This window comes from Ruditapes philippinarum, unplaced genomic scaffold (genome assembly GCF_026571515.1).
Source record: "Ruditapes philippinarum isolate M1 unplaced genomic scaffold, ASM2657151v2 ctg5737_1_1_1_1, whole genome shotgun sequence".
Classification (NCBI taxonomy): Eukaryota; Metazoa; Mollusca; class Bivalvia; order Venerida; family Veneridae; genus Ruditapes; species Ruditapes philippinarum.
In genome coordinates, this window is record NW_026865476.1 from 42187 (window position 1) to 70076 (window position 27890).

Below are 27890 nucleotides of genomic sequence, written 5' to 3' on the forward strand. Positions count from 1 at the left end.
TTAAAAGCCCTTCTCGAGTCACGACCATGTTGCCTCATATGAGACCAGTACTAAAAAGAGTCTGTTAGTGGCCTCGAAAGTGATTAGTACTGATTACATATAGGTTGCGAGAAATAATATCACAAATTGTGTTTAAACAAATAAATACGTTTAAAAACTAAAATATATTTTGTCCCTTAAACATTTGTGCTCTTTCCATGAAATCGTTTATGTCATACTAATTTAGAATTCCAGTGCATACATTTCTTTAAAAATACTTAACAGTTTGAACAAATCACGTCCATATTATAAATGCACAATAGTGTTAATCAAAGAATTATGCTACAGTTTTCATATAGACATATACATGTAGGTAGAATGAAATCTCTTAATATCGTAGAATTTATCAAAACTATAATTTTATATATAACAAAATCTATGCATGTACATCAAAGATATATAATAAATATGATCATTATTTGTAACATATACCCGTTACCTTGACACACATTGATGTATGTAAATATCACAAACAAAATACAGAGCACGAACATAATTAATGAATAATATTAGTCTTCCACAAGCTCATTTTCATTCTTCCTGTTCATCATCATCATCATCATCATCATCGTCATCATCATCATCCTTCTGCCTCATTACACTGCTCTGAAATTGTCCTGATAACCTCTACAGAAAATACCTATATTTAGTGTTGTATTCCCTGATCTTAAAATTACTAGACACATGTAATATGGATGTGTATGACAACTTGAACAGATTCAATCAAACTGAGTCTGCAACATTTTCAATTTTGCCGTGTTGCGCTTTCTTTAGGGATTCTTTTTTTCTCTATTTGAGAGAGGTCAACTTCCACTAAAAGTACGTACAATAGTAGTCACTTACCATCACTAAGCCTCCCAAAATAAAAGCATTATAACTCATGGAATATTTATTTCTTATTATTTATGATGTTGTGTATCAAAAGGGCATTATTTTCATCTTTTCTTCATTTATCATTGGAAATGGAAAGTATGTTTCGAGAACTGCTATGATAATGTACATTAGGGAAATATATAGAGCATATACTTCAATACTGAATTTATTGCACGAGTTGAATAAAATTGTATTATGCGAGCCCCTGGCGAGCATAATATTATTTTCTTCAACGAGTTCAATAAATTAAGTAATGAACTTACACGAATTTAATATTCTTTTTATCATTACCCAAAATAAAGACCGCTTAAAGTGAAAAAAGAGTCATTTTTCATTGACGCGCCTAGTGCGTCTTTACACTGTTTGTATAACGCTTATGACGTCACGTCAATCAAATTATATGCACGACCGTGCAATAACATTTTTACGGAGTCGCAAAATCAGCACGGGTGTGTGATAAGAGCAATATAATAATTTTCGACGAAAATATGTAATTTCAGTTATAATGTGAAATGCATGCATACATAAATGTTCTGTAATATTAAATGTATATAGGGAAACAGCACTATAACGTGTACATGTACAATAAATACACTTAAATAGTCATTTAGAGTAGAGTAGCTGCTGAAAAAAGAGGCACTACATAATTTCAAAGAACTTCTTTCTAGACTACATCGGGCAGGTCTTATTTCCTGCCAAGATGATAGCACTTACTACTTAGTGCCCATGCTTGCATGGACTGTTTTCAAGTTTTTATTCATTTCTGTAATAACTTACAAGATGGAAGTTAAAATGAAAGTTTTATTTTATCAATAAGGTAATAATTTATTTACTCTAAAAAATGATAAAAAAAAATTGATATTTGCCATATCAATTTGCTGGTATTTTACAACAAATATTAATTAAAATCAATTTTAACGTCGACCATGGTGCAAATAATTTACGAACATACTAAAAGCAACTTATAAGTCATTTTAATAACCAATATAATCATGAAAAACATTCGAGCTCTAGCAGAAAGTATCTTATTTCTGCTTCAATATTTCAAATATGCGTTTAAGTCCTTTAATAATGAATTGAAACTTTACACCTATCTAATGTTGAAAAATCAATTAAATGCGATATGAAGCAAATAAATTCCGAGCAAGTTAATTAAATATTTGTTTCAGTATGGAACGAATATTCATAAATCAAAGTAACGTTCGTGAACAAGAAAAAACAGAACCATAAAATATTATAATTTATATGCGTTAGTGAGAAAAGTTCCCGCTTTTTTACTTCTACAACAAAATGTAATGATGATATGTATCACCTGTATGATCGACTGCCAGCTGAAAGTTTTGTCCTTAGATTTGCAAACTGATGAATTGGCGTGTATCACCCCAATATATACAATATACTAGTATACATAACAAACAAATAACTAAACAAACTAACTAACTAACAAAAGAACTAAAACAAACCAAAATTAATGTACAATACATTCTTATATGCTTTAGCGTATGTGCAATCGATCTTGTTCTTTATTACATACCCACAATGCCGCAGAAATGCTTTTAGTTTAGTTTAGTTTAAACAATATTTTATTTATAAGTATTACATTTACATGATAATTGACAAATAATAAATAGTACGGATTGAGTAGTAAGCTTGAAAGCTTTTTTAGAAACTCTTTCCGTAATCACTATCTCAAACAGTATGTAAAATGGTAACAATTATATGCATTTTTGAGTTAAATATACATAACATTTTCACTATAAACTTGCTTCTTTACATGTACAGGAAAGTTAGCATTTTACACTCTGGTTTTCCTAATCGAAACGACCTTAATAATAGAATATTGACATAAAAATGTGAAAGAAAATCCTATAGCTCTATAGCATAAATACACGTAAGTGATAAATGCACAAATTAGCACGTTTAAATTTATCAAGAAAGATAATAGAACTTTTAAACAATGCTTTTATTCTTATTTCTCAAAATCATTTACCTGAACTATATTTGGCTTCTGTTGCAATTTTTGCAATTTTTGCAATTAGTACAGTGTATATAGTGATTTAGTATTTTATATGAAAGTCAAAATTCTACTTTGTTTACATATCACTCCTTTTTTTACAAAACATTTCACATTCAGCGCTACTTTCTTCCGTTTATAAGCATCTAACATGCTCTAAAACCTTTACTTTTAACGATATAAAAATCATGTTTTCTCTTTTAAAACAATGAAATATTTATTCGTTTCAGCGGACATACTGTACATGTGCCTTTAATCAGGTTTGTTTTAAAATATATACATATAAATGTATTATATACATGTATATATAACATGTTGTAAAGTCACAATCATGTTAATATAAAATGTTTAAATACCTTCTTATCAAATAAAGGGACATTCTTAAAGACCTCATGTTATCTTTATTTTCAGAATGCCAACCTTAGCGCCAGTAATTTATTTACTGGAACGAGCAGCTGTGCATCACCGGGGACAGAATCTGAGTTCGGCCATCAGATTTCGCTCTTACAGGAGTATTCAACTGGTCTAATAGATTTTGTAAACAAAGCAACAGATGTTATTTATAGACTAGGTATTACTATTTAACAGTTTTAATACAAACGATTGAAGACACATTGCATTTGATGCATAATTTCAGAAAACTTCGCGCATGAAGTATTTTCATATAGTCTATTCAAACAACAACAACAAAACACACACACGCACGCACGCACACGCACACACGATGAAAGTGTTTTTTATTATTAATAAATATATAAATATAAAAAGAACAATATGCTCAAAAACAGTCTATGTTAGGTAATACATGTTTAAAAAATATCACGTGTGTACCTTTCACGAAGCAAACGTGTTTTATAAATGTTACTGTTACTGCGACAGTCTCTGTTACCGCTAAACGTACTGTTACCACAAATGTTACTGTTAACATAAACATTCTGTAACCACAAATGTTACTGTTAGCACAAATGTTATTGTTACCACGACGAATGTAACTATTATGCTACTGTTACCATAAATGTTACTCTTGCCACTACAATCTCTGTTACCGCAAATGTAAATGTTACCACGAATGTTACTAGTATGCTACTGTTACCATAAATTTTATCGGTTACAACGAATGTTGCTGCTATAAAAATGATACTTTTTCCACGAATATTACTGTTACCACGAACGTTACTATTACCACAAATGCTACTGTTACCGTAAAAGTTACTGTTACAACGATTGTTGATGCTACAAGAAATGTTACTTTTACCACGAATCTTACGGTTACCACGAATGTGAACGTTACTGTTACCACAAATATTACTATAACCACAACTGCTACTGTTAAAATAATAATTACGGTTACAACGAGTGTTGCTGCAACAAGAATTTTTACTTTTACTACGAATCTTAGTGTAACCACGAACGTTACTATTACCACAAATGCTACTGTTACAATAAAAGTTACGGTTACAACGAAAGTTGCTGCTACAAGAATCTTTTACTTTTACTACAAATCTAACTGTTACCACGAATGTTACTGTTACCACAGTATGGACGTATGACATTCTAGTAGTCTAGGTGTACTTCACTGATTCCCAACAGTTTTCCCTTTGCATGCCACTTGACTGCAAAACAGCTGAGATAGTTCATTTGTTATCCACATATCAAACCAGCTTATGATAAAGCCAGTGTTTTCTTCCGAGTGCAAATCTGTTGTTTTTATCACATTTAATCTCTCTCAATGATGCCATCAGCTTTATGACCTTAGTAGTGTTGTTTTAATAAAATGAACAACAAACATAATCAGCCACCTAATGCTTATGAGTTTAATATCATAAACAGCTTATACGTATAATTATATAAAAACGATCAATAGTCGCAACTAATGACATTAATGTAATGAAGAACATTAAATATATTAATATACGATATTATGAAACGTGTCTTTCCTGTACACTTATTTCATGTTTTATTGACAAAACAGATAATGCGGCGTGGCCGGGTGATCTAAGGCTTGCTGGTCGCGTGGGTTCAAACCCAAAAGCTGCTGTTTTTTTAGCAAGACTATAACTGATAGGTTTCAGGAACCGATTCGAGAGTGTTTCAATAAGCTTATATGTCTTTTTTACACAATCGAACTAAAATCATGTATAAACTGATGCTGATAATACAAGAATGAGGTAACTTTCAATAAAAAAAAATTGTAAATATTTTAGGTAGATGGCTATGCTTTTAAGCATTTTATTCCTATATTTATTTCAGTTATAACAAAGTGCCTCCTGGTAATTGTTTCAGTTGTTCCACTTTCCATGTTGTTTGTAGGTATGTACTTGTATTTATCTTTTATACGTTTTCTTGTTTTAATAAATTAAAAATCTATCGTTTCACGTGAAAGTTATCTAAAACTAACGTAAAGAAGTTGGTTTCTTGTTACCACATAGTTGCTTGTTACCCTAAAGTTGCTTGTTACCACTCAGTTACTGCTTTTTATATCGCACAGATAGCATTTCACTGCCAAAAAAAGTTTCCAAAAAAATTATATTTGATTGAATTTGGTCATAAGAAAGATTAAATTGCTGGTGGTGATGATGTTGGTAGTTTCTTGGCAGACTGTCAAGCAGTTTACCAGCATTAGTTGCCTCCACTTTCGCAAGGAACTGAAACGTCTATACATATCAGAGAAGAGGTACAGTGCAAATGACCGTAGAAAAGATTTCATGATCAATCACAACGAAAGTAACCGGGAATGGAACCGGGTCGCCAGATTCACAGTCCACCGATTTAACTATTGAGCTATCAAGACGGCTCAGATTTGATTGTCAAATGTTTCATTCATTAATGTGCAATGTACCTTTTTCCATAAACCTGGTAACATTTTGTTTTATAATTTTTCTTGACGTTATTAAAAAATTATTTACAGCATTGCTCGAGATGTTTTGTTATTGGCTACACTTTCAAAGAAATGTCAAGATTGTTTGTTATTCAGCTGTTATTTGGGACAACAACAAAACAATATTAAACTTTAACTAATTTTATTTTATAGTGCTTTTAATCAGCGATTTTTCATTTTTTTCAACAATTGATTTCTTCCACTGTTACCACAACATTTGACGCCAGTTTAAAAGGATATGACGTAGCTACAGTACCTACGTCATAACCAGGGCAGGGTATAAGTTGTTCCCCAAATAACAGAGACTATTTTATAAAAATAGTCATTATTAAACTCATGTTTATAAATTCCCATTAATGAGTTGAGATAAGTCTTCATTTTGTCTTTTTGTATTCATCAAATCCATACAAAATTTCTATTAGGGTGTATTAATTTAAGTAACTTATCAACAGATTTATGTAAATAATGGAAATTTAGATAAGTCAAACTATCTTAAAATATGTTTGCACGAGGATTGATTAAAAAGTTCTTGGTGTACTTGGTGTACCGATGTACTTCCGGTAGTCAGAGAACCCAACTAATGGTCTTACTTTTCAATCAAATCGCCCTCTACATCAATGCTTGTTGCCCACCTGACATGTGCTCCAACTTGTTTAACCCTTCAAAAGAGAACTCTCTATTTTGGTCCTCAAAGAACTCATTGACCTCCTTTATGACGCTTTCATTGCTTCCAAAACGTCTACCACGAAGCTTGGTTTTCAGATTCGAAAACAGGTAGAAGTCAGAGGGGCCAAGTCCGGAGAATATTGGGGATGGGGAAGAATTTCATAACCGCAGCTGCGGCAGTCATCGCAACTTGAGATCGTACTATGTATGGTACGACCTTGCTCAAGATAGTCAATCATGATTATCCCCTGACTATCCCCAAATAATGAAGCCATCATCTTCACTGCTGATGGCACCCTCTTGAATTTCTCACGGAGGGGTGAGCCAGGGTGCTTCCACTGCATGCTCTGTTTTTTGGATTCTGGTAATTACGATCCGGTAGATAAAATCAGGTTCATCCTCTTAGCGAGACAAAAGATATCTTGAAATGTCAAGCTTTGTCCGTTTCTGGTCGTCGGTCAACTGACTGGGGACCCATCTAGCGGAAATCTTTGACATGCCATAGACATCAGTCAGAATGCCTGAACTGAACCAGAGCTTATACCCACTTCCCTAGCAATTCTTCGCAGGTCTCGCATTCTGTCGCACATGACCAGATCGTGCACAGCTTCGACAGTTTCATCGTTGGTGGTCTCTTTTGGCCGCCATGGCCGGTCATCTTCTACAGTGCTCTCCCTGACCCTCTTAAATTCAGCAGTCCATTTTTTACAGTGCTATAGAAAGGGGACTCCTTCCGAAGTGTATCCATGAAGTCTTCATGGATTTCCTTGGGGACATCCCTCTCTTACAGAGGTACTTAATGACGGCTCTGATTTCAACTTTCTCCACTGGTCTAAATGACACACCACTTTACTGATCAAAGTGTGTTTTATGTAACTTAATCTGTTTAAAACCGCGTGTAACTCGTCGTATCGTGTGTAAATGTCAGTGTAGTGGCTAGAAGTATATCGGGCCGACATACCTCCACTCACTACAAGCGGAATGAGATACAAAAAAGGGTTGACGTGATATAAAGTGTCATAATTACAGTTGAAATTTAATGTTTAAAGCAAGTGAGCTGTATATATGTAATGTGATAGTAATAAAAGTAAAAATACTGTAATAGGCAATGTTAGTTAAATAGGAGTCAGGTATCATCTGAAACTGTCCCGAATTTGGCCTGTATGAAGGTGAAATAGTTATCTAATATTTTATCAGTGACTTCTGTATAAAATGTGTTTTTTTTTTCCTTTCTTAAAATAAATGTTTTAATTTAAAGTTCACTGTATTACTGTTGATCTTATTTTTATTTTCAGGGAGTACTTATAAAAATGAATGTCCTCAGAAACATATGCTGACTATATATTTGTCTGTTGGAGGAGGGTCAGGTTTACTAAAGCTAGCATTTATCCTTTTGCGACATCGGAAGTCACCGAATTACGAATCGCTTGACGATACTGATCAAGATGGCGACGGTTCCGGTGACGCAGTTTTATCGCGCTCAATCAAATTCACAGATTGTATGCTCAATATATTCATAATAGTTTGGTTTATCCTTGGGAATGAATGGTACTATGCAAAACCTAGCCCAAATTTTGAACAAACTTTACACGAGCCTAACAATTGGTGTGATCAATTTTTATATCGGTACTATTTTTACATGTTAATTTTCAGTTACATTTCTTTCTCTTTCATAGCGTTTTACATACTCACCCTGTGCTATTATTACTATAGGCAAAATGGAATGAGGTTATGTAAACCAATCCTGGTTATTTAAATTTAGACTGCCATCATTGTGCCATGTGGATCTGACGGGACTCTATTCATTGATTTTTCATTACGGGGTAACTTTTATTCCAGTGAATTGTGTTTAGAGATTATTAGTGAACGAAACATCGTGTTGCTTAATGTGTAGATTTTAACGTTTTATTTCATAAGAAAGTATGAGAAATAATATTACGGGAAAAAAAGGGAATGAATTTTGATGAATACTACGTTCATCTGGAAAAAGCCACCTTTCTCTCAACTGTGACTCTGAAGTATACATGTACATCATCTAGATTAATTAGTACAATCGCGGCCTTTCTGATCTTGTCAATGTTCGTTTTATTTCTCTGCTGGTGATAACTCTACTCAACGAAATGTCACATGATATCGAAAACAATCACTAGTTCCGAGGAGCATTCATTATTTTCAATGTATTGGCTGTATTTCAAAGGTAACTAGATCTCCTCCTGGACGGGATAAAGGTCTCTTAAAACGAGAATTTCAAATTACAATCATCATTCAATCTAATTTTCCCAAAATAATGATTAGATCATCCTTGTTCAAAATACGCAAATGAAATATGAATTATATCAGCTCGGTTTGAAATAAATAGGAATACATACCCTGGCTTTGGCATAAATTGCCAATATGGCATTACTATTTTAAAGCTTGTTTTAATGAATGTATTAAAGTATATTTTCTAAGAATTTGATATTGTAATTATGATTTACAATTACTTTTGTTAACATTCATATGTTCTTTTCCTGTTATAATTTGAAAAGTATTTTTTATAATAATATCTTCTGTGCTTGGAGTCTCCGTTGAGAAACGTTTTGCATTATATGTACTAGCTTCCTAATTAAATATGAATAAGCTTTCCTATCAAAAGAAATTTAACTCGAAAAATTAAGGAAAATCAAAGTGGGTGTTCACATAAAAAGCTTAATTAAAACTTCCAAAGATACATTGTAAAATATAACTCTTAGTGACAATTTTGTCACGCATGCAGCTGTACATACTCTTTATATTTTCATAAAGCTTGTCTCTTGACTGCAGCGGCATTGCTTTTTCTATTGTTGTTTTTTTTACCAGTTACATAATATTTCCATGCTATTTTTACAATAAAGTACAAAATGAATGACAATGTTTTTTTTTTATATCTATAAACTACATTACAAAACAAAACTGTTAAACAACTTCAAATCTTAAAAATTAATAATATCTATATCCCACCCCTACTAAACAGTGACTCACATTTATGTGATCTGTTGAAATGAGAGCCCTCACACTTCCATTGGTAGAGCCCTCAACTAAAACAAAGCATTGTTTCTAAAAACATTGCTTGTTTTTCGAAAAATCGAATGCTATGCCACGTAGAACATTTTTCTTACCATTTTGGATGCAGTTTTGGTATGAAATATCCAATGTCGTTGCTAAAACTTTGACAAAATATCAACTGTTTTGTTCACGAGAAGACACATCTTGAGTAATTTTTCTACCATGAAGACTTAATCGTTCATGTAGTTTTCCGCCCCCCTCCCCCCTGCTTCAACACAAAAATAGTTCAAAAAGCTTTATTTGAAATAAAATACTTTCATTTATTGCAATGTGATTGAGCCATCAATGTGCTGATGCCATCAGCATTGTGAGAGCCCTCGAATATGAAATCAAGACATGGCCAATCAATAAGGACCACAATTGTGGAATTATGTCGATTTTATCTAAATCAATTTGGAGATTCTCATTTAGTCTATAAATACGTATTAATCGCCATAATTCCATGCTATCATTTATCGAATGTCCATGTGGTCTCAATTACATATTCGCAGGCTTTTGCACATTGCCTATGGCGACAACACCTTGTCGATGGCTTGATCACATTTGAATAAATGTTAGTATTCTATTTTTTAACCAAGCTCTTTGAACTATTTTTTGTATTGAGGTCATTATGAAATAAATTATAACTAATGAATCCAGTATTAAAATTTTATTAAGATTATTATGTTACATTCAATATAACATGTCATGTTTTAAAAACAATGATGTAAAAATTAAATTAAACAATACTTAAAGCACGCTAAAGGAAAGGAAATAGAACAGAACATGTCAACATAACGTCCTGCTTAATCCCTTTTCAATATTCAAATGCAATGCATGCATGATATATGTCCCTTCATAAGTTTATTTCATCCAGTAATAAAATTTTCGAACTGACAGCATAATGACTTTATATCAGATTTTTAAAAGTTAAAAACACGAAATTCTGTCATTTGCAAGTTTCAATATGAAAGAATTCCTTAACATAATTTCAAACTAAAAGAGATAATTGAACAGAGATGATTGAAAGGTAGGTAAAAAGAGATGCTCTATTGTACAAATGGATACTTTAAGTTTTACCTGACAGATATTTTTAAAGTAATCTTTGAATATGTATCATTAAAAAAAGAACGCTTTAGTCAAATGATGGGCTGTGACGGCCATATTTTCTCAGAAAAAAATACAAACATTGTATCATAACAATAAGTTTAAACAAACAATAAAGGTAACCACCAGAGGTGTCAAATGAAACTATTATCAGCTGACGGATGGACAATTTACATTTAATCATGACAACAAGCTAAAAATAGTAACAGCCTATATGCTCATGTAAGCTAAAAATAGTAATAGCCTATATGATCATGTAAGCTAAAAATAGTAACAGCCTATATGCTCATGTAAGCTAAAAATAGTAATAGCCTATATGATCATGTAAGCTTAAAATAGTAACAGATGTGGCTTGTAGTTAAACACGCCAGTTAACAATGCAAAAAAAGTTGATGCTTCTCTTGGTAAATCACTTAATAGATTTGTTAGCATTGACTTTGGACATGTCCATTTACATTAGAAAATCTGGTATCAAAATTTCTGATTTTAGGAACTCAACAGATTTTGTTAGACTGCATATTCTGAACAGCTTCTAGCTTTGCACAGCCAAAATGTAATGAATTCGAGATAGGTACGATTACACATGCATTGCATTTGAATATTCATCTAAAATCAATATTTATTTCTTCAATCCCCAGGGTTTACAATATCAATAAAAAGAACTCAATAAAATCATTTTTAAAGACATAAATATTTTTTCTCTCTAGATACATTGTAAAAACACCGAGAATAAAATCTATAATGACTTTTTTTTCTCTCTAAAATTAAGGGTGTGTCTTATTTCTAATCAAATCAGCTTTGTCGATAAGCAATAAAGCTATATTTTGAAACCTTACTAATTATAACAAAAATCTCTTTGAATCCATTATCTAACTTAAAATGAGACAATAAATCTTAAAATTATTTACATATTTGGTATATCAACCCATATGTAGAGTAAAACCTTAATTTAAAAATAAACTGATTCAAATTTCATTAAAATCTCAAAATCGTTTTTGAAAAATAAAAAAAAATAAAGTAAAATATTATCTTCATTCAAATAACAAAATTTGAACACTTTTTGGTAAAAACAAAAACCCATTCCATAAAAGATTATCAATTAGAAGATACAAAAGTAAAGGATAGAGGTTCCTGGAGATGACATGGTCTTAAATGGCCTTAAACAAAGTGATGAACTCTCGCAAAAATTAATTCTGTAACAGAACATTTCCAACCATTGACAATATAAAATTCACAATTAATTTCTTTCATGATTCCTCAAATGAATAACTTATTCATTTATTAACATCATCAAAAAACAGACTGAAATATGCATAAGAAAAAACAATGTCCTGATAAAAAAAATTTCAACATTTGAAGGGTCACCTTATATCAGTTATCAAAAATGTGCTTTATATCCAGAACAGTGCTTTGTTCTTCACAGCAGAACATGGTAGAGATAAGAATTTTACACTACACAGACCTATAACTTGATCTTTCTGTTTCTTTTCTTCAACACAATACTTGTAAAAATATTTTACATAAAACAAGTTGAAAGGAACGGAATGGTGATCAGTAAACTGGCAAAATAAAAATACAGATAAAATATTCAGGGTAATAAAAATAATAAAATACAACAACAAAACAATTGCTTTTAGGCTCGTTAATGAAAATATTCATATAACAAATGAGATAAAATTCATGTTCCATGAACTAAAATGCTTTTTGTTGACAAAAAGCATCTCTTGTAACTATCAGCATGAATAGAGAGTCAGTATATTCGTAATTCCTTAAATTTGATTCAGAATATATGACTGAAGTGAAAAATATTTTCCATATTTCACTTGTTCTTTACACTCAATGAAAAATACAAATTAGCTCACTTGTCAAGAAGATAATATGTTTTTACTCTCAAAAACTTTCTCTAATTTATATATTTTCTGCATTACAAAATTGTGTACATCCCAAAGCCTGCTTTTTTACATAACAATAATAAAGATTTTTCAAACTGCACCTTACTAAAATCATTCTGTGTAAAACAAAAATTGTCTTTTTAAAATTATATTTCCAACATTTTTTTTATATAAATTGTATGTCAGGCAAAAACTTTATTCAAAAAAAGAAGAAAATATTGGTTGGTTTTTATCAATGAAGAATGAGACCCTTATTAAATGTATATTTGATACAGCAGCATAAATAAGGCCAGACATAAGTTTCTTGCATTTATTGCATCATCATAATTCTTATTATAAGAATGTAACGGCATACCAAAAACAAAATATGGTTTACTTATAAAGGTACATGAATGACAATGATCATCATTCTGGTGACTATTTAACTCCTCCCTAATGGGCGTACAAAATCTATCCCAACCAATCAGTGCAGACCAAGATCAGCTGCCACACCCATGTCATCCAATATTGGTCTGCACTGTTCTATAGTCAGTATGTATATACTTTGATAATTTTTCACCCAACTTTATTATGTACATAGTAATAAAGGTTGTTTCTTTATATTATAAAATGTCTCATAAACATTATTACATTATTAAATCACTTGAAATAAGCTTTTCTAGCATACAAACATCTTATATATTCTTGTTTGATATACAAATTTAATAAATATCATCATGAAATTATATGGTTATAATATTAATAGAGTCTCCTGGTTAAAAAATATCTATCTACTTGAGGAAATGAACTCATTTATGCTTTTTAATGGCATACAGTCAATACTGCAAAGAAAATAGTGCCACTTTAAGTAAAATTTTGCCTCTTTAAGCATGGGTAACTTAATGGCTGTTTTAAAGAGGTGGCTCTTTATTACAATTTTAATTGTACACCATATTTATATTTCAACAAAATAAATACCACATGTAAGACAATCATATCTTAATAATTTAACACAATTTTGTCACTTAAGAACATTATCATTTATGTCATAATTAGAGATAAAAACAAAAATCATCTTCATAACAGAAGTATAATTAATACACAAGTTGATCAATCATCAATACTTTGTTTCATTGGCTTCATAATGAAAGTCAAAATCATTTTTAAAACATAATCTGTTCTTATTGTAGTCATTAGCAACATGTTAATTAATTAAATTAGCAAAAGCCTAAAAGAGATAATTTCATTTATTCTTCAGAGCAAAAAATAAGCATACATTATAAAAGCTAACATTCAACTTGTTTAAAATCACAGGGTCCATACTCTGAAAGGGCTGATGGACCCTCATTAAGTCTACAGAACATATGTTTAAAATCAAAATAACACCTTTTCTTAAAGGACTAAGAACTGATGCACTTACATAAACTTTGTTTTAACACACAAGTTAAATTTTCTTTTATCTCCACACAGGCTTTATTTAAAAATGTTCTTATATTCTGATAAGAATTGTTTTTCAGGCAAATTTTAGTTATTTTACATTATTTTTTCTATATTGAATTTGAAATTACTCACTGGTAAACCAACATGATTTTGATAACAAATATACTAAAACCAGATTTTCAATAGTAAAATGACAACCCATCATCTTGAATGTACATGCTTACCTAGCAATGTACTTTACAAAGTAGCCTTGCCAATATGTTCTGATACAGCTTTAAGAACACAAAACATTTAACCCATATAGATAACAGGTGAAATGAATAAATAAATGTCACACTTGTTGCAATGAAATAATGGCAGCTGATACTCCTATAAAAAATAAAATGATCTCATGAAAAAGGTACAATTCATAAATTATTATTAAGCCAACCCATGTCCACATATGCATATACAATGGTAAAAATCCCCTAAACTAGCAAGATTTTGTATAATTGACAGTGAAGATACATTTGTTTTGGTGAATCATTCTAAAGGTTTATATATCATATGTATAAATTAATGTCTACCAGAACATGCACCATTCTCTAATGGAAAATCTTTCTTTTTTTCTTTCTCCAAACTTTCCTTTCTTCACTCCTCTTTCTTTCTCTCTCCAAACTTTCTTTCTTCCTTCCTTTCTTTCTTTCTTTCTTTCTTTCTTTCTTTCTTTCTTTCTTTCTTTTCTTCCTTACACTAATATAGTATACATATACACATTTTGTCCCTTACCCCCCAACCCCCACCCCATCAATATAACACAACAGACTAGTAGAACTTTACAAATCTTACAGGAATTAAATTTTTCCTATGTAAGAAAATATCTCCAAACAAGTGCTCATGGAGTTATTTATGAAAAACCTGCAACAAAATCATAACAAATTCATGTTAAAATGATTTTTCATTCAGTTGTCTTCAAAATAAAAATTACATGCCTATCATAACATCTAATCTTCAAATATTTCCTAATATCCTCTCACAAAATACCCAGTAAAAATACAAAATAAAATAAAGACATTGGTAAATATCATTCATTACAATGATAATTTAGCCTTCAGGACTTTATGATTGTCAATTCAACTTTCCTTTTACTACACTGATGAAAATCATTCCCACTTATATACTTGGAAACACTGATTTTCAATTATTTTAACCAGACATCAAAACACAAAATCTAAGGATAGCAGCACCATCTTCGTCTACTTGCTAAATTCTACTAAATTTCAGCGAGCAGATACCGTGAAATAAAAGGCTTAGTCAGCGATTTCATCTCAACAGCTGACTGATACAGTGTAGCTAAGGCATAAAGCACTAACCACTCCTAATTCATCGATACAAGGGGAGACAACACTATTCTCAAATTAACAGCTTTCTGTCCTAAGCAGCATTTTCACTAGTATGAAATAAAGTCATTTTAAAAACAGCCTTCTCTCCAGCTTTCATCTTTAGGTCTTGCTTGACTTAGTCGAGGTGCTGGTAGACCAGATATTCTGAAATTATAATAGTAATAATTAGTAATATTTAACAAGCAGCTTTAAAACTTATGTCATTGCCATTATATTATTAGGAATGAAAAATTACTGACTGACTACTCAATCGTTCATTGGCTAAATCATGGAACAGTGACAGTGATTTCTCCTTTTTTTAGCCAGTCAAAATAAAAGAATCGTTTCTTTAGTACTAAAATTACTCCAATCCACTCCTCAAATCTGTTAATTTTATCACAAAAAAATTCATATTGAGCAGGTCCTTTCCAAAAGGAAAATCATTATTGTAAACAATTTCATTCAAGAACAAGGTCTTCCAAAGATGTGTGATTATAGCTGTTTTTTTAAGCATTTTCTCTGGGCTACTATTGATTGAACAAGAGCTGTTCTTAAGACGGTGTCCTCCACTGTTCTTAGTGCTTGACAGGAGCATAACTCTGTACAAAGGTAACTCAGGTATATAGAACCTGAGCCCATCATCTCTATGAATCACAGGCAACAAGTGTATGAAGTTTGAACCACATCCCTTCAACAGTTTTTTTAGATACACTGTACCAACTTGTATGCAAAAACTTAATTAAAGTGTGACACCAACCCCTGGATAAGAACAATAGCTGTTGATCCTAGAACAATTCACAGGAGAAAACTATCACTAGCAGTAGGTTGAGTCTTTTCCGCTGGTACTATTTTTTAGTCCAAAGGAGAATAACACCATCTTAATCAAATTGATTAACTATAAAACCATGACCTCAGAATACTCATCAACACCATGTCATATTTTTCAAATTTACCTTTTAGGTGAAGGGACGCCCGATGGTCGCGGGAGTCCTGCGCTACCTGGCCTGGGTATAGAACGTCGAGGGGTTGGTAATCCACTGTTTCTCTGTGGGGATCCTCCTCGTATATTCCTCTGAGGAGTTTTTAAACCACTCACACTTGGAGATGATGGTCGTCCCATTGAATTTTGTATCCTACTAAAAACAGTATATAAAATATGTTTACATTTTGCATACCTAATTACTAAAAAGTATGTTTGTTTTTTTGATTGGGTTTTACGTCACAAGGAACAAAACAAAGTTATACAGGTCATTTGGCACGTTCAGCTCTTAACTGGTGGAGGCAGACCTAGGTGCCTTCGTCGCATTATTTCAGGCACGAACAGGGCACTGAGTATAAACCACTACGATTCCGTAAGCCTGCTAGTAAGCTTCCCTCACATGAAGAATCCAAGTCCTGTCGGGATTTCGAACCCACAGCGGTGAGGGGCAAGTGGTCTGAAGTCAACGACCTTAACCACTCGGCCACGGACGCCCCCTAAAAAGTATGCTTACCGAAGTATGTAGATATAACAATCTGGGGTAAGAATTACCTAATGAATGAAAAAACCTAAATATGGCATGGGCTTATGTAAAATAGTTATTCGGCATGAAAAGACAGTTATGTTACCTGGTATATCGTGGAGGTTCTGCATTATTTATAGCTTGTTCTTCCGTCTGTGTTTGGTAATCAGCTAAACTTGAATCACTATTATAATGTTGACCTCTGGGTATTAAACGGGACATATTAGGCATACTGCCACGTAAACTTGACACACCTGAAAAAAGTATATGTTACAATTCTCTGCATTATTTAGTAATGACACAATTATTATGTAATGTTCTCTCTTTTAGAAAGTTTTGTAAAGTTAACACTTAATTAAAGTAGTATTATAGAACTTATAAATTATGTATTTGTTGAAGTTTGTAACTCTTGTCCCTTCATGCTGGCAAAACTTTACCTAATATTAACATGACTTTACCAAATATCAGCAAAACTTTACCTTATCAATGTTCCCCTCATACTGGCAATTTTTCCATAATAAATGATAATTCTGGCAAAACTTTACCTAAATAATGTTTCCTCATACTGGGAAAACTTCGACTAATCAATGTTTTCACATACTTGCAAAACTTTACCTAACCAATGTTCCTTCACACTGGCAAAACTTTGCCAATCCAATATTTCCTTATACTCGGATGAACTCTTGAGCTTATAATGTTTCTAAGGGCTAGAAGTTGAGTTTGACTAAGTAGAACTCAGACTATTAGAAATCTGTACTTGAAGCACCAAGCATTTAAATGCAAGGCATTTTTTAAAGGCAGGGGAAGGAGACTCTCTTTTAAATTTGGGGGAACAAAAATTTTTTGCATAGGGGAAGAAAAATCTTGATGAAAATGAATTTAAAGGGAAAAAAATTTCCAAGGGAGGAAGCCGCCCTTTAATGCACATATTAAATAAGGAAACCTGCAATGTTTCTTTTCATAGACACTTTCTCCCAATGTTAATACAATATAGACTTCAAACATCATGAAAAGAGGCAGAAATCAATTTCAAGAAAAATTATATGAGAAAATAATTTAAACCAACATGAAATTTTTAAAGGCCCACAGTTTGGTGAAACTTACCCGAGTTTTGTACATGTAGATGTTGGTTACTACCATAGGGACTGTCTGGGGGACTGCTGTGGTCAGACTCTACTGAATTCTGACTATTTCTTCTGTATGATCCCTCTGTAAAATATAACGCAGTGTGTCCTTTAAATTTGCTTAAAGCTTTGTGATACAAAAGCAAACATCCATTTATGATGCCTCGAGAGAAATTATTTGCATGACCAGAATGGTTTTGTTTTATTATAACAATCTATTCATTTACATTTGATACCAACACTTATAGTCACATGGTAACTTTTAAGCACTTACTTACATTTTCAGGAGTTTTCATATAGATATATAGGCAACATTAAAACTGTTCCATAGAATTTCTTTAAACTTGGCATATTATTAGAATATGATAACAGAAACATATTGAGAGTCTCTGTAGAGGTGACACAAAAAATAAGGTATTGTTTTCCCGTCATTGTAAATTATCTGCCCTTAAATAGCAAAAAAAGTCCAATTTAAAGGCAGATAGCTCCCAATTTTTTTCCACTTAAAATGTTTCTGTTATCATATTCTAATAACATGCCAAGTTTAAAGAAATTCTATTGAGCAGTTTTTATTTTGCTTATATGTCTATATGAAAACTGGTGGATGAATACCCCAGATGATTCTACCATATTATCCCGTGAAATAAGGATATCTGTGAATTTAGGCCATTTTTACATTTTTCCCCTGGTCATGCTTTTGTTCTTATCCATTACCTTCCACTTTCATTCTATTAACACTATCTCTTCTGTTCTGTCTTTTAGGAAATAGGATTAATAACATTTTTACATGCCTTCTTTTAACTGTCTTTTGTACTACAGATGTATTTCATTGGACTTTATTCAGTTCAAAGTCAAAATTTACCTTTACTCTTCCAATGAATTATTTTGACAAAACAATACATGCTATTTATTCAATGAATAATCATGACAGAAACTTAGGTAAAAAATAAATTGTACCAATCTTTGCATTCCTTTTGCATCTATATACATTAAGCAAGCAATTATCAAAGGCATAATATAATAAACATTTTCTATCTACTCTAGATAAATGACGATGAATAAAAATATGAATGCCAAGGTTTAATTAGATTTAAAACTTTTAATGTTCACTAGGACACATGAACTTTTACAAAAATATATCATTAAGTACTTCATATTTAACAGCATACCAATCCCATCTCAGACTTACTCAACAGCTATAAAAATGAAAAAAGATAAATAAGCCTCTTTCATAATTAAATATTTAAGTATATCATTATATTTTGCTGACTGTATTTTCATTTATGGCATGTAACACTAATTAATGCATTGTCTATCTATTCATGTATACATATAGCAATTCAGGACAGTTTAACCATTACCATACTAAATACCTTAACTAGACTTGCCCATCTCTAACCTAAGGTAAAACCATTTATCTGATCATCATTTTTAAATAAGATTTAACAAGAGCGATCAGTAATCACATGTGTCGCCTCATGATGGCCAATTTCATGTTGGGACAAATTTTGTGACAGACGGACAGACAGACGGACAGTGCACAACTAGACTTGGTACTGATCATTCCTGTAAAGTTTGGATAAAATTGCACCAGTAGTTTATGAGGAGTAGTCCGGACAAGCTTTTGCGTATCTGGCAACACACAGAAAAAAAACACATTTTTATCAAAGGGCCATAACTCGGCCAAAAATCATTCAACCGGAAAACCCGTGCAATATGCGCAAGAACTTGAGCTACAGATCAATCCTGTAAAGTTTCATTGAAATTGCATTAGTGGTATAAGAGAAGTAGTCAGGACAAACTTTAAAAATAAAAATTATTAAAGGGCCATAACTCAAACAAAAATCATTGAACCGGAAAATGCTGACAATATGCACAACTAGACTTGGTACTGATCATTCCTGTAAAGTTTGGATGAAATTGCACCAGTAGTTTATGAGGAGTAGTCCGGACAAGCTTTTGTGTATCTGGCAACACACAGAAAAAAAACACCTTTTTATCAAAGGGCCATAACTCGGCCAAAAATCATTCAACCGGAAAATCCGTGCAATATGCGCAAGGACTTGAGCTACAGATCAATCCTGTAAAGTTTCATTGAAATTGCATTAGTGGTATAAGAGAAGTAGTCCGGACAAGCTTTAAAATTAAAATTTTTAAAGGGCAATAACTCTGACAAAAATCATTGAACCGGAAAATGCTGACAATATGCACAACTAGACTTGGTACTGATCATTCCTGTAAAGTTTGGATGAAATTGCACCAGTAGTTTATGAGGAGTAGTCCGGACAAGTTTTGTGACGGACGGACTGACAGACAGACAGACGGACAGACAGACGACGGAGAAGTGATCCCTATATGTCGCCACTACTCCGTAGAGGCGACACAAAAATATGTACAGGTAATGACATAAAGAATTACTTGGTTTAAGCAAATATGTATATTCTGCATTTTGCAACAGAAAGAGAATTGAATTTCATTCCCTATGCTTCAGATGCTAACTTTTTTTATTTGTATTTGCTGATTAAAGCTATGCTAATTAAATGTTGTTGTTGTTCACTTATCAGCTGACAGTGCCAGGATGTGACAACTGATCTTGGTCTGCACTGGTTGTATGGGTAGATTCAATTGCTACCAGCAAACTAAGGTTTAAAATAAATGTGACTCTTACACACATCCAAGGCATTTTCTTTCATTAACAAAATTTAATAATTTCAGGTATTTTATAGACTGACCATTAATATCATATGCATGTTCTATCAAGTATCCAGAGTGATAAAATTTTGCTAAAAAAGAGAAAAATGTAATTCCCTGATGAGAAAAATCTTTAAATTTTGTTTAAATATTCAACACAGTCACTCAAGATACTGTTTTTAAGTGTTATATTGTACGATTCAGCAACAAGACTTAATGGATTTCAAACATTTCCAAGTTTTCACCAAACAATTCGCCATTCCAGTTTAATGGAATTTCCCTTGTCTAAAAAACTTTATATAAATCCTCTTTTTAAGACAAATACCATATTTAAATGATCTTTTCAGTTTTATATATAGATTTATTTAGATCAAACAAACTGTGCATGTTAGTTATTACAAATCTGTTACCCAGACATAATCTTTATCTCTCATAAAATGTGAGAATATACATGTAGATTATTATTTACATTTTCCAATATAATATGCATTGAATACATATACATGTACTTAAGATAATCTGTTTTTACAGAGAATGGTGTTTTATTGTTTATCTAAACACAAACATTTATCATAAAGATTAACTTGTATATTGTATAATATTTAAGGTGCTACTTTTAAACAAGGGATTTCAAATTGAGAAGGCTTACTTTTAAATAATTTTAAATGCATTATACTTTAAAGCCATTACAAGTAAAGTATGTTTTTTTTTTTTCATGAAACAACACAGAGAATAACTGATAAGAAATCCATTAATCCATTATCACATATATCTGAAACATTCCTGTGTTATTATGGCTCAGAAATATTTTTTGAAGTAAGATTATTGAGACCTTATTAAAATAATCTCCAATTGATCTGTTACTTTCTAATTGGCTTCAATATTTTTGTAATATAAGTAATTGAACATTTTACCCAGATTGTTATTATGATAATTGAAGTAGAAAATTTGTGTGACCAGAATTGCACTAGGCTCCTAAATCAGAGGTTTGAATCCCAGTTAAAATGAAATTGGCTTTTGGCCACTTCAATTCACACTCAGGTGAATTCTGCTTAGAAACCCAGGAGGTAGACCTGACGAGAGTTAAAAAGTGCTATGCCTACATCCCTAAACAGGAATGTAAGATTGGAGCGAAAAATAAAAATATACAAAGCTTTTTTTTTTTTTTACCTCATTAGCTGACAATGGCGTTTTTATGGTTTGAACAAAATATACAAATATTTTTGTAGACAGGATGTATGCTTGTAATGTTATAAATGCAAGAACATCATTTCCATGTAAAGCAGATAAAGTATATCTGTTATATAATTGTTCCACATATTACTCTATACAAATTACAATAACATGAAATATACTTATTTTAAGTTTACACAGTAACACCACCATTTTAAATAATGTCTCCATTAACATGTACAACATTTTAACACTGTTTCTATGAAGAACTAAATAACCATTATTCATGCATCTTTACAAACAGCATACATTTGTAACTATAAACAATGTTACAAACTACATGCTATGTAATGTTAGTTACTTTGCAACATAAAATGTTGTTGTTTTGCAAGACCATGACCACAGAATGCAAGTATCTATGAATGACCTCTACCAGAGATCTACCAGAGAACTAATTAGCATTAAAAGATAAAGATCAAAGGTTCATGACAACTTCAGAAATTGTCTTTTTCATTTGGTAAACAGTGCACAATGGCTGTTATATTCACAAATCAGAGAGCTAGTATTTCTTGACAAATCTTCCATGGCGATGCATATATCTAACTGTACCACTGGACATTATAAATAAGCGGGTAGCTTACAATAATGTTAGTATATTTTGCAACATAAAATAAATGATGTTCCAATAACCAGTTACAATGTAGCATTACAAAGTTTTCATGCATTCACCATACTGTACAATAGATGTGCATTCACCATACTGTACTACAGATGTGCCATTATGATATATCATAACAGCTTTAATAGCCAATAATGATCACATATACATGTTATAAAAGCACCTATGATGAGCCAATAACCAGCTTAGATAGAACAATTAATATTTTCTATACATTTATCCAATTTCCCTGTTCACATATCGGCCAATACACATATACACACATGAACCAATAACAGCTGATAATATTAGCATACATCTATAACATCAATGTTTCCAATAACCAGCTTCAATGCAACATCTCAATTTTTCCATGCGTTCATCCAATACTACAAACAGTTGATCCGATAACCAAATTCAAAATTCACATGCGTCTGCTGTTAATGCAACATTTTTTATAAGTTAGACCGGAAATTACCAATAACAATTATGGTTAGTATAATAATAATTATTAATAATACAGTAACAATATCAAGGCCATTCCAATAACCGTTGTCTGTTGTCTAACAACATGCAGGATACAACATCAATCTTACCGTCAAAATGGGCCGGACTAGATCTATTCGAGTCACCCGGTGACCCGCTATTACTATCAGTATTGTTGGAGGCAGCTACATTAGGCAAAGGACGTGATCTAAATCCTACAGGGAATAACGTCCAAAACATTAACAAGCAAGAAAACGACCTCATTATATCTACAGCAACTTCATATTAATAATTCAGGAGAATTATCACTCCATTCACTCTACATATGATCTCATGTTACAGATACACATCTCATAAATACAATATAATTCAATTATACTGCAAATGTACATGTACTTGATATACAACTAGGACAGACACTTTTTGTGGAAAAAGTAACTGCATTATTTTATGAATGAGTCAATCTGCTTACAAAAATTTCATTTAAAACATTTTTATTACTTGTTAGTAAAACCTCACAGTTAAATCAGACTAGAGAAAAATTCTATATATAATAATTATGTGCAATCTATATCATACATTATAACATATGCACACCATTCATACATGTATGTTAATTCTTTTATGTATAATCAAATAAATATTTCTCATAACATTAGTCATATAATGTGTTGTTAATAGCATGATACTAAAAGAATGAAGCAGAAAGCTCACCTCGTCTTGGTGAAGTCTGGGCAATACTCTGTCTTAAACTCTCTTCCTGCATTTTAGCAAGATTTTCAATATCGGCCACATTCTGATGATGGACAGCTTCCGAGTTTTCTTTCACATCGTCCGACATGGAGGTGTCCATCGTGGAAGGCTTGGTTTTCTTTGGCCTGGTAAATGTGCCGGTATTTAATCTACTTCCTGTAACAAAGACATAACCTGTTATGATGGTAAAACTAAACCAACTTTTCAAGTGCTTAAAAAACCTTTATTGATTACAAAAAATATATGAAGAGATTGGATTGGATTTTAAGTCACACCAACACTGTCACAGATACACAGTTACTTTCCAGCTTTTCTGATGAAGACCTAAAATTCCCCTCTATATATTATATCATGCACTTGACTAATAGGTATCAGAATAGAACTATTGACTTTACACTAGCAGTATAATTTCCTCATTAAAATGAATTAAACATTTTTTTGTCACACTGGCACTTTAAATGTCATACTGTGACTTTCCAGTTTTACTGGTGGAGGGAGACCTCAGGTGCCCCTTCCTGTATGACATTTGTACTGTAAGCATAAACATGCACAAGAGTAAAACCACTGGTCATCATTACATAAGCTACCTTCAAAGCTTCCTCACATGAAAGAATCCAAAATTACTGGGTGATTATGAACCTACAGCAAAGAGGGGTAAAAGATTTCAAGATGGAGATCTTAACCACTCTGCCATGGAGGACCACTTAACCATTTCTAGTGAGATTCTAAACCTATAGATCTGAGGTGTTAGTGACTTTAAGTCAAACTTAACTCATCTACAATTGAAGTTACCTGCCTGCCATAGAAGCTACCTGTTAATGAGGCAGCCATAGAAGCTACCTGTTAATCTGTCAGCCATTGAAGCTACATGTTAACATGTTTGCAATGGAAGCTACCCGTTAACCAGTCTGCCATGGAAGCTACCTGTTTACCCCTCAGCAAAGGAAGCTACATGTTAACCTGTTTGCCATGGAAGATACATGTTAACCTGTTTTCCATGGAAGCTACCTGTTTAGAACTTCTTACCTTGTATACCAGTATGAGCTATAGGAGATGGTTTAGCAATAGCAGCTGGTTTCATGATTCTAGGAGATGGTGTGCTATCTGCAGACAAGCTCATAGTTGTACCATTGTTACGTTGAGGTGTACTGTAATTCTGAAAAGCAGGGGTACTACTGCTTCGACTTACTGAAAGATAAAGATTTCAAAGTTTATACTTAAGAAAAATCAAACAAACTCAATATTCATGTGAAGTATTTATAAGAACTTCCTTCTTCACAAATATGTACATAAACTAGGTCCAGTTAAAATAGAAATTAAATTTACATTTTTTTCTTTGTAGGGTATTAAAATACACCAACATAGAAAAGGCCTACAATTAGTACCTATCCACCTTACATAGTGCTAGTGACTTATATCTTTCAACTTCAAGCATTAACAGACACATTTCTATCCCTTTATATTGCAGTTTCAGATAAGGCTTTTTTTTCTCATTAAGATTTAATATGCAATTTTAGTGAAACTCTACTTTCTATATCACTATAGTAACATTTGCACAAAGCAAATTTATAAAAGTTATAAAAAATCTGTACCAAAATTTTGGGTTGGTACTGCTAGCAAACTTTACAGAGATATATATCTTTGGCTGTTATATCTTAATATGGTATAATTCATTAAATGGAGACGCACATTTTACATTTGAATACAAATTAATATATATTATACATGTATGTCATAATTATGTATCGTTATAATTTATTGCGTATTAACATGACACTTTGCATATAGTGTAATTTAAAATGTGATGTTTAATACAATTTACTTTTTCCCAAAATTTGTGTACCAATTTGCAGGTCTAAAAAAATAACTTGTGTGCAAATTTTTTTTCCATTTTAACTTTTTAAGTGCTTCACTTTATCTATAGATGTAAAAATTTCATATTTTATGTTTTTTAAATTTAAACTTTTTTATTTCAGTGCGGCTTCTTCACTTACAAAGTTACATAAAATATTTATGCACATATTATCAATATATATCGGTAATTTAAATCAAACAAATTTTCAGAAATGATATTGTAATTATAATTCTATAAAATATGGTGTAAGACTTGCAGTTTTTGAGATGCATATACTTACTTCTAGCAGCTTCATCCAATCTATATTTTAGGGATCGTTTGGCAGACTGAACATCCGGACTTGGGTTGTCTAAATCTTGTCTCATGTATTTATAAGGACTAACTCTGTGTTGTTGAGGTGTTGGAGGTCGAGGTGATGTGTATAGCCTGCAAAAGAAGAAAAATAGTTTATCCCCAAGTTTGTAAAATCAGTCAATAATATAACAATCTTATACTGGCTATCGCTACCCACCAGAATAACTAGCTTGAGGGTAATTTTTACAGTGGTGACAAGGCACTGTCAAGTTTCCATGTAACTACTTACTGTTGCCAGAAAGCTAGATATTCCCTTCACTGACGACAGCTGGTGTTTGATTTTTTTCTTGCATATTAGATATAAATCAATTATCATAGTTAGAAAAGAAATTATGGCATCTAATAATTTTATGCAGCACTTGTTTTTTACTGTTAGTGAGTTACAGTAGCTTATGAAATTACAACTTCATTCATTCACGATGTTGTCCAACGAATGTAAATCTTTCATAAAAGTCGCAAGGAATGTCGTCATTTAAAGCACACAACCTTCAATGGGCATACTATCACAAAAGCGGGCTGAATTGTTATATTACCAATTGATGGTTTACTTCCTTTTGATTTGAAAATTTGAACATATTTTGATTCGGAAAAGAGTCAACTCGGCCCTATACCAACTCGGCACGGGTCAACTCGGCCCACTTTACAAAAATATATATAACGTATTAACATTGCTTTGCATGTTGTTAAGGTAAATGAATAATAAGAAATATCTTATTATTATATAATTATACAATAATAATTAAATAATTAAAAAGTGGGCCGAGTTGACCCATGCCAAGTTGGAATAGGGCAGAGCTGACTCGGGGGCCGAGTACGTTTTGGGGCCGAGTACGTTTTAGGGCCGAGCTGACCCAGATTCTTTTGATTCTATCTGCGTGCTGCAAATTGACAGAAACAAAATAATGCATGCATGTATTGATTATGAGTTCTACTTGGTGTAAATTTAATAATGCAAACTTAATTTAAGTTCATTAACTATTCAATCAACATAAATAATCTGTAAACAAATTACCAAGAATCCTCATCCTCGGGAATTGATGCAGAAACATCTATTAATTCAACACCTTCTAAATTTTCAGATCCTATGAGCGATATATCACGTTTCTCAGAATGTTTTCTTGACTTATAGAATACACTATTGTTTAATGCAGGTTTTAACACATCATTATCATTGTTTTCAATTATATTTGAATCGTTTGAGGTTGACAGTTTTTGCTTTCGTCTGAGCACTTCGTTTTGAGTTTCTAATTTTTTCACTAAATCCTGTAGCTTCTGAACTTCTACTTGTGGGTCTATTCCGCCTTCATTTATATCAATAATCGTCGTCATTTTGAGGCCAGAAAATACGGTAAAACGTAGAAAATGACTCACTAACTATCACAATAAAAACATTGTTTTGGAGGCCATTTTGTATAATAGTCTACGCATGCGTAATCTTGAACATCCTTTTAATTTTCCACTTCCTCTTTGAGGGTCGTTCAAAAAGTAAACCGATGCGTTGTTTAGTCCGTACCATACCGTTTACAAGTACCGTACCATACCGTAAATCAAAGGTGCAATATTCGCGTGTGAAGGCATCTTTTTTATTTAAAGAAATTTCATAAAGTGATCTCGTCTGAAATTAGCAGCAACATGTAAACAGCACCTGTCTTTAGAACGCATAATGATGACCATGCACGACGGTTTTGCTAGCGGAGCATGGTTGGATTTTTTGCTGGTCAAGTATGACTGATCATGTGAAATGTGAACACAACTGACTCTGTGGTTAATGGATCTCGTTTGGATAAACAATTTACAGACTCGGTATAAGCATGTTTAATATGTGTCTTTCAAGAACAATTTACGGACTATCATAATTTAATTTAAGGATATCTCAAAAAACATTTGATCAGACACTTTTATTACAGATATACCTGATATCAAGTAGGAAGGATAATTTTTTATGAGCCTAACTGACATATCAAACTATTTTTATTTATGAT

The 27890-nt window shown here is 32.1% G+C and overlaps 2 protein-coding genes across 5 annotated transcripts in view; one reads left to right on the forward strand and one right to left on the reverse strand.

The window, feature by feature from the left end:
• The window catches only part of LOC132729238 (transmembrane protein 272-like), a 32156-nt gene extending 23033 nt beyond the window's left edge, over positions 1-9123 (forward strand). For all 3 annotated transcript variants that reach the window (XM_060714957.1, XM_060714959.1, XM_060714958.1), the window contains exons 2-4: positions 3338-3497; positions 5177-5236; positions 7766-9123. In XM_060714957.1, coding sequence (XP_060570940.1) covers positions 3338-3497; positions 5177-5236; positions 7766-8226 — 681 coding nt within the window. In that variant the 3' untranslated portion in view covers positions 8227-9123. The remainder of the gene's footprint in view (positions 1-3337; positions 3498-5176; positions 5237-7765) is intronic.
• Positions 9124-10188: 1065 nt separating this feature from the next.
• Positions 10189-27382, reverse strand: LOC132729243 (SLAIN motif-containing protein 2-like). 2 transcript variants are annotated; one of them, XM_060714965.1, is made up of 9 exons: positions 26921-27382; positions 25835-25980; positions 24726-24887; positions 23661-23855; positions 23057-23161; positions 17919-18023; positions 16921-17068; positions 16266-16448; positions 10189-15477 (listed from the first exon to the last, which is right to left on the reverse strand). In XM_060714965.1, the coding sequence occupies exons 1-9, from the start codon at positions 27235-27237 to the stop codon at positions 15402-15404; spliced, it is 1437 nt and encodes a 478-aa protein (XP_060570948.1). In that variant the 5' UTR covers positions 27238-27382; the 3' UTR covers positions 10189-15401. The 2 variants fall into 2 exon arrangements, with proteins under 2 accessions (XP_060570948.1, XP_060570949.1); XM_060714966.1 differs by lacking the exon at positions 23057-23161 and having other exon boundaries at positions 26921-27377.
• Positions 27383-27890: the final 508 nt, after the last annotated feature.